Below are 17,322 nucleotides of genomic sequence, written 5' to 3'. Positions count from 1 at the left end.
CTATATTCTCTTCTAAGAGTTTTATAATGTTAACTCTTACAGTTAGGAGCTTGATTGATTTCAAGTTTTGTTTTTTTGGGGGGGGTTGTTGTTGTTTTTTGGATATGAGATAAGGTACAGATCCAACTTCATTATTTTCCATATGATAATCCAGTTGTTTCAGCACCATTTGTTGAAAAGATGATTCTTTCTGCAATGAATTGTCTTGGCACTCCTGTTATAAGTCAGTTGACCATAAATGTGAGGGTTTATCTCTGGACTCTCAATTCCATTTCATTGATCTATGTGTATAATCTTATTCCAGTACCGCACTGTCTTAATTACTGGAGCTTTGTAGTTGCATTTTGAAATTGGGAAGTGTGAGTCTCCCAAACATGTTCTTACTGTTTAAGACTGTTTTGTCTATTCTGGGTCCTTTAAATTTCCATATGAATGTTGAGATCAGCTTGTTTGTTTGGGCAAAAAAAGCCAGATATGATTTTGATAAGAATTGAACTTGTAAATCATTCTAGGGAGTAGTGCTATGTTAACAATTTTAAGTCTTCTGCTCCATGAACATGGGATGTCTTTCCATTTATTTAGGTCTTCTTCAATTTTTTAAGAATGTCTTGGAATTATTAGAGTATAAGTTTTATATTTCATTTGTCAAATTTAAATTTATTTCACTTTTCAAAGAGAATGTTCAGCTTTTCTAAGCATTTCTGCCTTCAATAAACATGATAGAAGATTTGACTTGTATAATAGAAAAGCCTGTCAACAATACTCCCTTATAGGGAGGGTCAGAATTAAAAGACTGAGTTTTGACGTTATAATCCTGGTTCCTCCACTTTGGAAACTTAGGCAAATAAAATGCTCTATGCCATTTTCATTGTCTGAGAATAGGTATTTAAAACTAAAGGTAGTTGCACCAGGGGGATTTTTGTTAAGATTGAATGTAGTAATACATGTAAAGTCCAAAGAAATATAATTGACATACGGTAAGTAGTTAATAAACATGAGGCATTGTTATTGCTATAATGCTGCCCTCTTTCTATTCTCTTTTCCCCAAAAACCACTGCTGGGGGGGCACAATTACACTTGGGATTGTACCACTGCCTTCTGGTATGTTGAGGCAGAAGAGAGACTGAGAACAACTACTTAAGCTCTTGAACTCTTTGTTGTCCCTTTGGAAACACCAGTGTCTTCCTTGCTTTGTGGGGATCTGAGGCTCATTTTGTTGGTGTTTCACAGCTGGCCAGCTGGCTGGAAACTCCTCCGTCGAGATGTATCGCCAAGTGCTCCTGTCTGGTTGTCGCTGTGTGGAGTTGGACTGCTGGAAGGGACGGACTGCAGAAGAGGAGCCAGTCATCACGCATGGGTTCACCATGACCACAGAAATATCCTTCAAGGTAGAGTGAATGAATATTGCTAAGAGAGAACACTGGGGAGACCTGACCCCCTTTGGGGTAAATCCTGCTAAGGTAGAAAGTCCCAGTGGTCACAATTAAGTCCATAGAGCATTAATCATCTTTACAATTTCAGAAGCTAAAATTTAGCAGTTTATCCGTGAGCAATTGGCATCGGGTGAATTACTAACCAAAATCTAAGGAATCTGTCTTATTTTAAAAAATCTGTTTATTTGTTTGTTTAGCACTCATTCTTTTTTATTGCATTTTATCATTGTGAAGTATAATATATATAAAGAATACATACAACCTGTTCGTACAGTTTTACTAATGGATATAAGGTATAGACCCATGTAACTACCACCAAAATCAAGAAATAGAAAATGACTGGCCCCTAGAAACACCCCATGTACCTGTTCCCATTAGAATGACGTCCCTACCTCCAGAGATGACCCCTTTCCCGACCATTACAGTGATCGCGACTTGCTCTTCTTCAGACTTGTGCTAGTTCGTGTGCAGCCCTAAACAATGTAGTTCCACCAATGTTTTAATTGGATATAAATGGATTCATCCTATGGTACATCATTTTGTGTTGTGCTTTTTTCACTTCACGTTGTTTGGGAGATTGTATCTCTGGCTTCTTTGCTATGATGATAATGATAATGATGATATTATTTACCATGATTTAATTATTATACAATATTCCATTGTGTGGAATCTTATATATTGGCCATATTTTATAGCCAGCATTGGGCACACTGATACCTATCAGTCGAGACTGCTAGGAATACACCGGTGGTCAAAGTCAGGTTCATTGGCTTATGCAACAAGGGAGCACACATGTCATGGGGAACTGTGGTGTGTCAGTAAAAGTGTATGAGAGGGATTTACAGGATTTGGGCTTATATTAGGTGATTTGAGTGAGTGTTCAAGGAAGCATGTTTTGCTTTAGATTGGGTGCTATCCATAAGCAGAAATAATCTCATGATTGGGTATCTTAATAAATCCTACCTAGGAGGCAAGACTCAAGTGGTAATTGATAAAGAAGCATCAGCAGTTCTTATTAGCCAGGAATGAGGGTGTGTCTGGTCATCTTCCTTCTCTCTCTGCCCAAGGCTCCATCCTACAGCATAAAGGACCTAACATTCATGCATATGGACACGGGAGCCCAAATACCCAAGTCCTCTTCACATACCCTGCAAAGAGCCATCCCAGGAGCTTGGGGTCATTTGGGACGGGAAAATCTGGGTTCCTAGGAAACTAGAGAGTGATCTAGAAAGAGGATATGTGGGCTTTTGGGGGAACATGTTCCCTTGACTGGATCAGGTTTCTTACCTCTTTGGAAGGAATCAGAAAAGAAGGGCCAGAGGATAACTCCAGAGCACAGGTTCTAAGGCATGAGCCCTGTTACCTGGGTGACCTGGGTCTCAGGACAGAACTGGCTCTGGCTGCTGGCTCTTGCCCAAAGCAGCCAAGGAAACAGAGCCCAAGTCTGCGGTAGCTAAGGTGGAGTGGGGACAGGGCCATTGAAAATGGGGAGGTCAGAGTACTGAGACACCAGACTGTTGCATGAGTTAGATGTTAACATCACCAAAACTGGTGACAACACCTTGGATGAAGAAAAAGTGAGCTACTTGTCAAAGTCTTTGCTGAACTGGGGGGAACTCAGTAGATGGCGGGTGTGATGAAGTGCTGGTTAAAGCTGGTTTGGCTGCTTCATGAAAACTGGATTTTGTTTTGCTTTAAGAAAAGACAATTGAAAGATAATGTTTCAGTAGTGGTGTTGGGAGCAAAAAATTTTCAATATCCAGCTTTCAGCCCTGGAGCACTTGGGACGTGATCAAATAAACATCTATCATTTGAGAAGGCAGCAAAAAAGGAGCAGACTTTTCAAGGACAGCCAGGTTTCAGTTTAGACAAATGGATATCCTGATCAAAGGTGCTCTGTTTGACAGCAATACAAATGTGTTCCAAAGTAATATTAGCACCTTAAAATAGATTTAGTATATTGTGAATTTGACTTTTCACGATTTCCTAAATTTAGGCTACAGTACAGTAAGTAATTAGTGAAAACTGGCACCCGTCACTAAATTTTACAACAAAGTTTAATATAGGTTGATCTTAATTCTGATCAAAATCTTTAAAAGTTGTATCCACTCCTGAAATTAAGCACTTTTAAGGTCTTTTGGTTTTCTTCAATGGAAAATCAATGGGCTTTTACTCCATTTCCATAGTCCCCCACCTTCCTGACTCCTGCCATTGTCCCTTTTCAGCTATCAAAGATACCAGCTTGGTTGGACTCTTTTTTTAAAAAGTGGAGGACAGACAACCCTGGTGTGCAGTGTATGCAACTTGGGCTCATCTGTCTGTCGATGGATGGAGAGGATGCTGGAGGGGGAGATGGCACATCCTGATGGAGCCATTGCTGAGCTAGGGGACCTAGAGCCTTGAGAACCCGCCCACTGCAAGGGGGGCCACCAGCGCCTACCTGCTGTCCCTTACGAGTCCATGTGAGGAACAATTATATTTTCTTAAACACTTATAATCCTCAAGGTTCTTTGCGTTCCTTTGTGGCGGGGAGGACCACTGGGGGAAGGTAAACACCCATGTTTACTTTATGTGAAGCATTGACTTTTTGGTCTCGGCCATCAAGTCAGCTTAGAGTGACTCTCCCTGTGCACTCGACTGTACAAGTGGTCCTTCAGGCACATCTGTGATCCCAGAGTCAGGGGCTGATCGAACATCTCTTTCCGGGCTCTGGAAGCACGGCTTCTCAGCCACACACACACACACACACACACACACACTTGCTGACAGATTTAGAGACTAAAAGACTATATCTAGCCCAGAACACTGCTTCCTCTCTCTGCCTGCTGGAGTTGGGGGTGGGAGAGGGTGGCCGAAAAAGAGCAGGAAATCATCCTGGTGGTTGGTTGGTACAGTGACACTTCCTGCGAATGTGCACTTGCAGGATAGATCATTCTTGCAGAGATGGGTTGGAGGCAGGCAAGGATGAGTGTGAGGAGTAGAAATGCCAACCTGTTTTGTGGACAAATAGAGCAGGAATTCTCTGCATCAGGACTGGGACTTGAGGTTAGCAAGAAACCTCGCATACGAAATGTAAGGAGGTGCTTATTTCATTGTGTAAATGCAGAGCGGGCACTGAGGATGAGTGTGTCTTTCAGTTTTGCACTTTGCTTCGCTTGTCTCACCCAAGTCCCAGCCGTGCTCTGCATGACTGTCAGCGCGTGTGGTCTGCTTTTCCAGGAACCGCTGTCTACAATGACTTTGTCAGAAAGGATAAGAAGAGAAATGGGGAACAAGGTCCTCTGTGATCTCTCCCCTCAACCTCATGACCACTTTCCCCCTCACTCATTCAGCTGCAGTTCCACTAGCCTCCATGCTGTTCCCTGACCCTGACCGTGACCCTGACCCTGACCCTGACCCTGACCGTGCTAGGCAGGTCCCGCTTCACGGCCTTTGCACAGGTCGTCCTCTCTGCCTGAAACACTCTTCCCCTAGAAATCTGCATGGCTCACCGCTTACCTCCTTGAAGCCTGTCTCCAATGCTACCTTCTCAGTGAGGCTTCCAGTGACCACTCTAATACTGTGTGTGACCAGCCGTCATGCCACACTCCTGATACGCCCACCGCTGTCTCATTCCTTCTGTTTACCAAGTAGGACTTACCACCTTCTACCACCTTGCTTAATTTACTCAATTATTATGTTTCTTCTTCATTGTCTGTCTCCTTCTACCAGCATCTGAGCTCCACAAACACAGGGATCTTTGCTGTATTCCCTGAGCACTTTGAAAAGAACCTGGCATGCAGTAGGTACTGAATAAATTTTTTTAAGTGATTTTTCCCACCCCAAACAAATGGACAAATTATACTCTAGCCTTCATTTTTAGTCTTCCCTGCCTCTGTTCATCAGATAAATACATTTTGTCTTTCTCTGTTTCACATGTGACATTCCACATATCAGCAGGCAGTGAAAAGATTCTCCCAATGTTTGCCATTTGAGGCTGCCCTATATATTTGGACCTGATCTTCACGGTGTAATGAGACGATGTTCTATAACCACAGTGTGTATTGCAGCAGCAAAATAAACTGATTGCAAGAGTTTGTCATTTTTACATCACATAGTTTATCTGCCCCCAGTCTATGTAATCTGGAAAGCTTCAGTGTGATCTTATGATACACCTCCAGGAGCAAAATTTCCTATTGGCATTTCCCACCTGTTTATTATAGGGGCCAAAATAAATGGTTGTGTTCTGGGGAAGGGGGCACGCTGTAACTCAGCCTCTTTATGGAGGACTTTTTATGTTGCACTCTGGATTTATTTATCATCTGTCCCATATATCTGCTCTTCGGTTCCTCTGCCTCATTGTCCGAGTCTTCCCGATGGTCATGACATAGTGATTCGCCACTTGGTCTGCATTCTCTCTGCTCCCACTTAATCTCCTTCCTCCCTTCACTGGATATCCACCCGCCCCGACTGGATATCCACCCCCCCATCACTACTCCTTTTTCCCCCTCTCAGGCACCTCTTCATAACCAGCCATTGTCGAAGACAGAAAACTGAGTTATGTGATAAAATATATGATGAAAATATATTTAGTATGTGGTTAAATGGAGCATTTCTGAAAATAAAGCTTCATTCCCTGAGAGGAGTCATAATAATTTAGGATGCAATTTAACTGCTACACAAATGCTCCCATAAAATGGATCTCCAAATACACCCTGCTGTTATCTGTCAAGGATAAAGGATTTCAAGGGCAGTTTTTCCCACTGGAGGTTAGTAATTGAGCCATATGGTTTATAGATTATTGAATCCAGTATTAGAAGTCTATGAAAAAATGATTTTGGCTCAATGAGGAGCAATTGGGCAGTCAAGTGGTTTTATACCCACTGTCCACTAAGGATAGCTTATGTGAAAGGACCAGACATAAAACCTACGAGGAGTTTGCTCATCCTCAGTGATCATGTGCACCATGCAAAGAAAATACCCCAAAGGTATGAACAACCAAAAGTCTCCTGAGGGAACTTCTGGAGTTTTCAGGTGCTCCAGACTAAAGTTATGAGATGAAATTCAGTAAATGGTTTCTTGAAAGTTTCGAAAAGGTATCCTAAGCTGGTGGCTAGACTTATGGTGAAGATGGACAGAGGCAAGAGGGAGAAGCTGGGAGAAGAGAGAGAAAGGAGGACTTCAGATGCAGCACGGGAGCTGACCGCCAGGGTTAGATGAGCCTCCTCCTTATGAGAAGATGGAGATGACATGGTGCTTACCTCCTGGGGGTGCTGTGAATGCTCAGTGACCCTACGTAACACACAGACATCACCTAGAATAATGCGTAGCATTCAGTGAGAGCTCAATAAATGTTAGCTACCGATATTATAACTGTAATGTTTAGAGCCACACTTTAGCTTTCTTTCTGTAAAGATAATGCTAGTGGTATTATATATGCAAGGATTTATTAAGTCAGCAGGAGGTGGAGGTTGAATGAAGTCATTTGTGAGACTGCCATGGTGGAAGCTGTGGGTGCCACCCAGACACAACCCCTGGCATCCACTTCACCTCCAGGAGGAGGCCAGGAGCACAATCCATGTGGCAAATGAAACAGAGCCCAGCCTTGGGAAGAGGCCCAGTGGGAGCTGAGAAGGGTGTAACTGGTGATCTTAGAGGCTTCACTGCAATTGTGGGGTCCTAAATCAAGTGCCCAAGACCAGAAGCACACAGCGTCAGAGGCCGGAAAAAGGGAGAAGGAGGAGACACGAGTCAGGAAGGTCCAGGATCCCCAGAACCCAGTCCAGGACACAGCATCCCTGCTGTGGGAAGAGAGAACCCCACCCAGAGAGCAAGGAAGACAGGTGGGAGCATGAGCTCCCTACAAGCGCCAGAAAAACACAGACATTTCATTGGCCAAGGATAGAGAGACAGGCCCATGGGTTCTCACGCAGCTCCAGGCCTGATTTCCATTGGCCCAGATACTGATGGGGTGGGTCTGCAACCAGCCCTCCATATTAAAGGCAGTTGGAACGGTTTGCAAACAGTCAAAGTTACCGAAGACCAACTATACTATCTTTTACATTTACACTTGAGAGACCTTTTCTAGACCTTGATTGGAAATTTTGGCCATGCAAGTGTTGAAGTTAACGAGTATGGAATCGACATTCAAATTTCTGTAACAGATTACATTTTCCTTCAGTTACAGTCGAGTTTTAAGATTTGCTTAAGCCAACGATCAGACGAGTTCAGGAGCTGACAACCTATGTTCTGCAGGCCACATTCAGCCTGTCACTTGCTTCTGTAAATTCAGTTTTGTTGGCACATAGACACATCAGTGTGTTTACATATTATCTGTGGTTGCTTTGGGCTACAAAGGCAGAGTTGAATAGTTGTCACAGAAACCATACTGCCAGCAAAGCCTAAAATACTTACTGTCTGGCCCTTTATGGAAAAACTGTGCTGACCCTTTTTTTTCAAATTTCTTTTTTTTCAAATTGAAGTATAGTCAGTTACAGTGTGTCAATTTCCAGTGTCCAGCACAATGTCCCAGTCATGAATATACATACATATAGTCATTTTCATATTCTTTTTCATTAAAGGTTATTACAAATTTTTGAATATAGTTCCCTGTGCTATACAAAAAGGACTTGCTTTTTAAATCTGTTTTTATCATATAGTGGCTAACATTTGCAAATCTCATACTCTCAAATTAATCCCTTCCCACCCCTTTTCTCCAGTAACCGTAAGATTGTTCACTATGTCTGTGAGTCTGTTTCTGTTTTGTAGATGAGTTCATTAGTGTCCTCTTTTTTTTCTTTTTTTAGATTTAGATTTCTTTTTTTAGATTTTTTAAGATTGAAGTGGATGCCAGGGGTTTTGTCTGGGTGGCACCCACAGCTTCCACCATGGCAGTCTCACAAATGACTAAAAAGAGGACATTAGTGTCCTCTTTTTTTCTTTTTTCAGATATCATATGGTATTTTTCTTTCTCATTCTGGCTTACTTCACTTACACTGATGATCTCTAGGCCCATCCATATTGCTGCAAATGGCGTTATTTTATTCTTTTTTATGGCTGAGTAATAATTCATTGTATAAATATGCCACAACTTCTTTACCCAGCCATCTGTTGATGGACATTTAGGTTGCTTCCATGTCTTGGCTATTGTAAATAGTGCTGCTATGAACATTGCGGGGGCATGGATCTTTTTGAATGAGTTCCCTTCAGATACATGCCCAGGGATGGGATTGCTGGATCATTGTGCTGACTTCTTAAAGAGTCAATAGAGGAATAAATGGGAACACAACTAGATAAATTGTGTTTCTCTTCTATTAATGATTTTAAGAGTTTATTTATTCATTTGTAATTATTTAGTGATCATCTAGAAAGCTCTTTAGTACTTCCAACATCTTAGAGACAGAGCAATGGAGAAAACTAAGTACTTGCCCTCAAGAAGTTTACATTCTCTGTGGAGAAATAGTCCAAAATAAACACACAATATGGCAGGTGGAGATATCTCTTTAAGACAACATTGATTAGCATTGAACGCAAAGAAGGTCTAGAGGTATATGCTCTTTTCCAGTAGGATGGTGAGAGAAAGACTGTGGTGAGGTGACATCTGAGCAGAGATCACCACCCCCCCAAATTAAGAAAGTAAGCCTTGCTTTCAGATGACAGTATTCCTGATAGAAGTAACAAAGATGAACAAAGAAATGAAAAAGATGAACAAAGAGATAAAATCATGCTTGGTATATTCGAGGAAAAGCAAGAAGGTCAGGGAACTGTACCAGGGTGAGCACTGGTGAGCAGGAAACAGAGATGCATTGAGTGAGGTGGCAGGTGCCAGATCTGATAAGGAACTTGGATTTCTCTCTGTGAGATGGAAGGCCCTTGAAATTTGACTCCAAAGAAGTGAAATCATCTGACATGTTTAGGAGCAATCATTCTGGCTGTGGTAGATAACATAGGAGGCAAACACAGAAGCCAGGGAAGCAATTATATGGCTTTATCAGTCCATCTCTGCTAGGTTTTACTGCAAAAACAAGAAACTCCAGAATCTCAGTAGTTTAGAACCGCACAGGTTAATTTCTTGCCCAGGTTAGATGTTGACTGTTGCTGTGATGAACACTGTCTGCAATCCATAGAGAAAGAAGAGCCTCAGTCTGTGACATCACTGGGCTCATGGCAGAGGGGAGGGAGACATGGGAGAACCCCAAGATGACTTTCGAAGACTCTGCTCAACAGCGGTGCCACACGTCATTTTCACACACATTTCACTGACCAAAACAGAACACGGGGTCATGCCTCTTGTCAACAGATCTCACAGGAAGGGACAGTGAATATGTGGGATTGATGACAAAATCTATCACAGCAGTTATTGCAAAGGCTTTGGGTCAGGATGACAGAGGTGGAAGGGCTGATACGTGGTTATACTCTGAATACGTTTCGGACTGGATTGGGGATGAATTGAAAGATATAAGAGAAAGAGGAGTCAAGAATGGCTCTCATGTTTTGCTTGTAGCTGATAAAACAGGGCCAAATTTAGGAAATAAACAAAATCTAGCCCCCTTTTTTTTCACATTTATCAGCCACTTCCTTTATGATAGCTATTCCCAGTTCTTTTGAGGGTGGATCTTACGTGCTGAAGGTCATTAGCTGCATGTGAGTTACGGCAGTGATTAAAAGCATAAATTCTAGAGTCTAACAAACTTTCCTGGAGTTTCTTGGACTCTCCTGGCTGTGACCTTGGGAAAATTGGTTAATATTTCTAAGCCTCTCTTTTTATAATCTGTAAGATGGCCGATAACATTTTGCTTAAGGAATGTTTTTAGCATGAAATAAGATATGTGTCTGGAAGGTAATAAATGCTCGTTTAATGTCAGCTATTGTTTGTATTAGTTGGATTTCAGGTGAATGGGGAGGGAGGGAGGGAGGCACCAGCAAGGTGAGTAACCTTAGTTGATTTGAGACTATTATGCCCATCAGGAGCTGGTCCTTTACCTGCTTTCGCTGCATCCTTGCAAGAGGCTTGTGGAATAAGGCTTATCACTCCCACTTTACAAGCCAGGAAGCCCATGAACAGAGGCACTAATGATTCTCCCCAAGGTCACACAGCTTGGAAGGCTAAGAAGGAGTCAAACACAAGCCTATTGAATCTGAAGCCTATGCTCAAATATATTACATAAAGCATTTAAAAATCTGGGTGTTGCTTGCTATTTATAGTGCACTTGTCTTGATGGTTATCAACTATCATAGAAGTTAAACTGATTATGTACGAAAAGCAATCTTTGAATTCACTTTTAAGAAACAGTGAGTGATGCTTTTGCTCCATGCAGGCAAATCCTTCTTAGAGGATATATGCAAATGTGGTACAGAATTAGAAAGTCTTATTTATACTGTGGGGCCAGGGAAATAGCTTTCTGGTGTGGATATAAAGGAAGCTATGAATTGTTTAAGGGAGGTAGAGAAGATAGTGGGAAAGGCTCAGGCATAAAGAATGAGAGTGGAAATTCCTACTTGGAAGGAGAAAATGCAAAGAATAAATGCAACTTAAAAAAAAAGCATATGAAACCACAGTAGTATTGATGGTGATCTAATTAAAATAAATGAGATCATATTTTAATACCAGTTCAATAAGAAAAGCATTTCGAAAACATAATGACCAAAGCTGGTGAATATGCATTGAAATCTGATCCTTCATAGTTTACTCTAGGCAATCTAAGATGAAAAGTAATTTGGAGACACACAGGAGACTGTAAAAAATATTCCTATTCTTCAATTTAATAATTCCCCTTTCTGAAAATTCATTCCTTGAAAATAATTCAAAATTATTAGCAAAAAAAATGAAGAGTTTTTTTTGTAGAACTCCTTGAATGATAGCCCTTCAAATATGTCTGTCCAACAACTGGGTAGTGGTTAAATCAGTGATGGTACTGCTTCTCCCTAGATTTTCATACAGATATTAAAGCTATGACATAGAATTTTTATTAAAATACAGATTGAGGAATGAAGTACTGATACGGGTTACAGCATGGATGAACCCTAAATGAACGCTCAGTGAAAGATCCCAGACGTAAAAGGCCACATATTGGATGATTCCATTTATTTGAAATGTTTGGAGTAGGCAAATCTATGGAGACATACAGTAGATTGTGGTGCCTAGGTCTGAGTGTGTGGGGTGGGGATGAGGGAATGGGGAGTGACTGCTAATGGGTGCATGAATTTTTTGGGGGTGGAGAGGATGATAAAAATGTCCTAACTTAGACTGGGGTGATGGTTGCACAACCCTGTGAATATTAAAAACTATTTAGTTGCATAGTTTAAATGCGTGAATTATATCTCCTAATGATGCTAGAAAAACACAGAGTATTTACTGTAATTAAAACTAAGTTATACAAATACATGAAAAACAAACTATGAATAAATATAACCAAATGCCAACAGTGCTTTGATTGCCAGGGTGACTTGATGGGTGAAAATGTGTGCCTTCTCTTCTTGTCCAAAATTTTTATAATGTGATTAGATTTCTTTTATGATTAAAAAAAAAAGTAGATATCATTAGCAAATAGAAGAACCATTCTCCTTCACAGTGATGGCTCCCTCTCCGTCCAAGTCCACTTTTCTTCCCTTTCCCTTGTTAAGTCAAAGTGAAGAAAATTTATAGCCCAGAAGCATGCACACCCCCCTGTAGCCAGTTAGACCATTTGATGCAATTCTAAGAATGAAAAAGACATCCATATTCATGGATATAGCCCCAAAGGAAAAAAAATACACATTGAAATTCTGGCAAATTGAATATACGTGTTCTCATTTTTCAGGAAGTAATAGAAGCGATTGCTGAGTGTGCATTTAAGACGTCACCCTTCCCAATTCTGCTTTCATTTGAGAACCACGTGGATTCGTAAGTATCCAACACATCCAAAAGGGCGTGTTTTCCCCCAATACGGCATGTTTCGTCATTGTTCATCAGATTTAAGATTATCTGACACTATTCATAGTGTTCCTCAACTATACATTAAGTGGCGTGTTTTCCTCTGTCTGTGATGGAATTCGTTCATTTAAACCTCATTAACATTAGAATGATCCGTTGGACTCCTGGCATCTATTTTCATGCCATAGTAGGACTTTAAATTAAGGACTCCTCTTTTTACAATGCAGTGAGGCACATTTCCTTATATAACACGTGCCTTTATTTCAGTGGGCCGCTTTTATAATCCTCCTTCGTTAGCTCCTTTCATGGCTTGCGAATTTATCGTCAGTTTTGCCACCACGCCAACATGGCCAGTTCTGTACCCGTTGGAGCTGGTGGAGGGAAAATTACCAATTGTGTTCTGCCACTTTGCACTTACACAGAGCTCACACCACCAGATTCTCCCTCCTTCCTGTTTTCCATGTTTCCCCTGTTGGTTAATATTTGGCCTGTTTCAAAATAGCCTTTACTTTTTTGCTGAGCTCCACAAAGAAGGAGGGAATTTTGACTTAACTCATAGTCATTTTACGACAAAGGACCAGAGAGTAAGACATGTTTATATCGGATGCGTGGATATTAGTTTATCACAAAGTTACTCAATTTAAAGAGCCTCCAAATGAAAGAGTCTCATTTTTATTGCATAAGAATTCAAGAAACTAAAATTCTAGTGCATGGGATTAATGTCTGAAGACTAGGTAGTGTGACCATCACTGCTCAGAAGAGCCTTCATGAAGCTCTCTTATATTTCAAAGACCTAAGTCCATTTTCTCAACGAAAAGCCAACAACCCTTGTCCTAATTTGGCTCACAAGTTCCTGAGTTCTTTTAATCCTCCTTCCTATCAAAAGTCTTTCCCAGGTCACTGTTCCCTTTGTCCAATTAATTTGCAGCACACGCTTCAATTCACTAATTCTTAAGGAATTCACTAAACCTTAAAGAACCAGTTTGGTCGGGACCAAATTTCAGCTTGAATTACTTCGAAGTAGGTAAAGGTGATCATCGGTTAATGCAAACATGGAGAGGGAATCTTATTTTGAAATAAGCAAGTTAGAACTATCCGTATTTGTAGTTTGCCCTCAGGAAATCTATATTACATTTACCAGCTCATGAGTCTGTTTCATTAGGAGACAATCATCCAGTGAATAATGCAATCATCTGGCGCATGGTTTTTCTAGCACTTCCAAGGGCTGGCTGAAGAGAAGAGAATTTATTCTGTTTCACTGCTATTTCTCTTCTACCCAAAGGGAGCAACACCCCCTTTAGTCGCTGTAGTTTTCCTTGCTTGCTGAGACAGGTCGGGTTTGCACAGGACTTTCCTCATCTCGGACTGTCCATTTGTAACTGGCCCCTAATAATGCTTTTAGCACCTCATTTTCAGGCACTATAGTTCCTAGACTGGTTAATGTGTCATTTCCTTTTTGGAGCAATATCTCCAAATCTAGCACATTTACTTTCTTCGAGAAATGTCTCTTTATCAGTTAGACAAAGTGAAAAGTTCTGGTTCCATTCTTGATTGTCACACCTGCTACATTAAATTCTCTCGTAAGCTAGCCGGAGAGGTATCGACCACCAGAAACATGATAACAGCTAACAGTTATTGAGTGTATATTATGTGTGGAGTGGAAGCTCATGTAACCCTTACCACTAACACAGGTACTCCTAAGAATAAATATTATTATGATTATCCTTGTTTTTATTAATGATGAAACTGAATCCTAAAGAGGGTGAGTAACCTGCCCCAGGCCATGCTGCTAAAATGTGACAGAGTGAAGATTCAAATCTAGCTCTTGTGGCTTCAGAACTCACCTGTTTAACCAACACCACCCCCCACACCTAAGCAAAAGCATCATGAGCCATCGAAACAGCAGGCTAGGACCACTGGAGCATCCCACAAGGTGACTGCCTGCCGATCTTCCCATTTCGGCGGCTTGTGCCTCTTAACCACAGGATTTTTTTTTTTTTGTCTTCAACATCAATCATACAGAGAACCAAACTGCGCATGAAAACTCAATCCACACTGTACACAAAATCAAAAAAGATCGTACCATAATCCAGCCCTTTCTGGTTTTAAAATATGAGAAATTTAGCTATTAAAAGTTCATTAATAATGCATGAATAACTAAAGAAAACAGGAAAACAGCCTTCCCAGGGTGCCATGATATTTATTCCAAACCTTTGAGATAATCAGATGGCAGAGAAATAATAAGATGCTGAATTCCATCGTGGGAGGGAGTGTTTTGGCTTCATCTTTTCATTGTCCTTGCACTTCACATACAAAGTCATTCAGCTATGGTTCTTTCCTGGATGGACAGTCACACACCCAAAGAAAAACTACAAGCTTTCCCTTTGCTGGTGGAACCATATGCTTGACATGTGGGAAGGTCCCACCTCATGGCTGAACCAGTAACAGACATCATTCATCAGTTACAGTTCTCTTTCCCCTGAACTAAATAAATAAAACCTCAGAATCCTTCTCAACACAATGACACAGGGACACACACCCCTAAACACATCTGAAACCTGTTTGCCACCTCCCCCAACAGTTTTGTTTTCCCCCTTCTGTGCTGCATATCCAAAATACCAGATTCAGACCCCTGGTCCCAGCTCACCTGAGCCACAGTCCCGAAACAAACTCACACAGGAAGGAAGGCAGCCACTGAATTTTCTGGTTTTTATCTCCAAATATTTGCAACCATCCATCAATGGACAACAGAGGGGAGATCTGCCATGACCGTTCTCCACCTGCTACATCAGATCCCATAAAATGCAGATTCCTGAGCTTCACCCCTGCACCTGAATTTCAATTTCTAAAAATGAGACTTTGAAATTAAAAAAAAAAAGTCCCAGTTAACGGATAGGCCACCTAACTTGTGAACTAGCGTTTTCATTACAGGAATTCTACACTGAATTCAAATGGAGGGACCACTAGCTCTGGTTCAGCCGCTGAGAATGTGAAGTTTTGGAGAAGGGCCTTCATTTTCAGGAGTCGGAGGTCCTCCTCTGTGGAGAAGGAGGTTGGTTTAGTTCAGCTTGGAGGGTGGGGCATGTTCTTCGGTCAGAAAACTGACCCCTCTGCCAGGTGTTTTCCTGTGTCCAGGTGTGTCTGCTCTGGCCCGAAGCTCAAAATGCATCTGTGGATATTTTCCTCTAACTCCATCTCCGTGGGAGTCCATGTTGATGCTCTCAGTGCTTCAGGAGTTTTTTCTCTCTCTCATCGCAAACGTCAAGACTTGTTTCTGCAATTCTGACCCTCAATTAAAGTTGCTTTGTTTTCCTCCGACTTTTTCTGCTCAGTTTGCTCTCTGCTCGGACCCAGTTCCTGGTCAGGTGGGCAAGTGTGTTTGCAGAGAGCGTGAAGGGCCTGATCCCCAACAGCGCGTTTTCCTTTCCTCCTGGACTCCTGCCTCTTGTTGTCTCTGTCTCAGTGGATGTCAAAGCAGGGTTTTGGAAGTCTAGGTCACACGCAGACCCTGGGTCTTCAAAGCAAGACTGAGCCATCGACTAGGAGGAACTGCATCATTGCGGGGCTTGTTGGAAATGCAGCGTCTCGGTCCCCACCCCAGACTCTGCCTCGGAATTGTCATTTTCTTGAGACCCCGGGGTGATTTGAGGAAGTGTCAGAGCACAGCCCCAAACACCGTGGTCCATGAACCAACCACCTGCCTCAGAATTACCTGAGGCTTGTTACAAATGCAGGTTCCAGGGCTCCACTCCCAGCTCGGTGAATGGGGAGCTGGGGACAGGGCCCTGCCACATGCAGCATTAACAGCCCAGGGCCTGATGTGGGGACTGCCTGACAGAGGACTCTGCCTGTCACCTGCTTAGGGACACCTGGCTCATCACCCCAAAATCCCTCTACTGGTGAGAACATGGCTCCACTAGAAATTCTGAAAGTGGAGTGTTAGGGCAAACCCCTTCCTTTTCACTCCAGAGCAACCTGGGGCTCTCGAGTTCCAACACTTAAGAAAAATGTCATCTGCTTAGTAAGTAACTGGTGACTGAGTTAATCCACCACTGGTTCTCAAACTTGAGTGTGAATCAGAATCTCCAGAGGGCTTCCTAAGACTCCTGAGCCCCGCCCGCTTCCCCAGTGATTCTGACTCAGGATCTGCCTGCCTTCCCAGGAGGCCTGGAATCTGCATTTCTAACCAGCCCCAAGCACTGCAGATGTTGCTGATCCGTGGACCACACTTGGAAGAGCGAAGCTCTGTGGCATAGCATGATTCTGTGAGAGTGATGTGACCGGTTTGGACAATTTCTTTTGCGCAACCTGGAAAGTGTAGGTCCAGCACAAATGGACTTGTCTCAGCTGCAAGCACAGAGTCTGCTGGCCTGGTGGAGCCCCCGGGGGGCTATCTGTCTTTTGAGCGAGGGTCTCTGAACTGTGGGTGCCCAAATCAGCCATGTTTCTGCTTGCTCCCCAACCATAACACGTTCTCCTTAAACAGTCACCCCCAGGGCTTTCCAGGATCTGTTCTCTGATGGGCAGGTGGCCCATCCTTTCTCGGTCCCACTGCTGAGGAAGCTGCAGGATATTCCGAGGGCTGCATGAGCCACACAGTAAAATCTCTTTCGGGTCAAGAAAGGCATGATGAGAAGGTGGGAGTTTGTTACGTACATAGGGCTTGGCAAGTTCTGTGAACCTCTCCTTTGCCTTTCCCTGCAGTTTCAAGAAAACAGTGGCCTTGGGCTCCTATTTGAAGCCCAGAGAACTCATCTGACCCACAAAATATATGCTTTAAAAGGAGATATAAAGAGTGATTTTCCCTGTGAACCATCACAATCTGACTTGAACCCCAAAAGCATCCCCTCTTCCTGGGGAGAAAAAAAAACAGTCCATGATCCAGGCTAAACAGTCATGGAAGAAGGAAGGAAAATAAGAACCACACTGAATAACTGATTTTAAATGTAGTAAAGAAGGCTTTTTATCATTTACTTATTCTTACTACAGCCCCAGTTC

At 42.3% G+C, this 17,322-nt stretch overlaps 1 protein-coding gene across 2 annotated transcripts in view; it reads left to right on the top strand.

The window, feature by feature from the left end:
- PLCB1 (phospholipase C beta 1) overlaps positions 1 to 17,322 on the top strand; it is a 638,677-nt gene that overhangs the window by 476,105 nt on the left and 145,250 nt on the right. For both annotated transcript variants that reach the window (XM_072943830.1, XM_072943831.1), the window contains exons 11-12: positions 1,231 to 1,388; positions 12,212 to 12,294. In XM_072943830.1, coding sequence (XP_072799931.1) covers positions 1,231 to 1,388; positions 12,212 to 12,294 — 241 coding nt within the window. The remainder of the gene's footprint in view (positions 1 to 1,230; positions 1,389 to 12,211; positions 12,295 to 17,322) is intronic.

This window comes from Vicugna pacos, chromosome 19, assembly GCF_048564905.1.
Source record: "Vicugna pacos chromosome 19, VicPac4, whole genome shotgun sequence".
In the NCBI taxonomy this organism is placed as follows: Eukaryota; Metazoa; Chordata; class Mammalia; order Artiodactyla; family Camelidae; genus Vicugna; species Vicugna pacos.
Note: the sequence above shows the minus strand (reverse complement) of the source record. Positions and strands in the feature narration are given on the sequence as shown.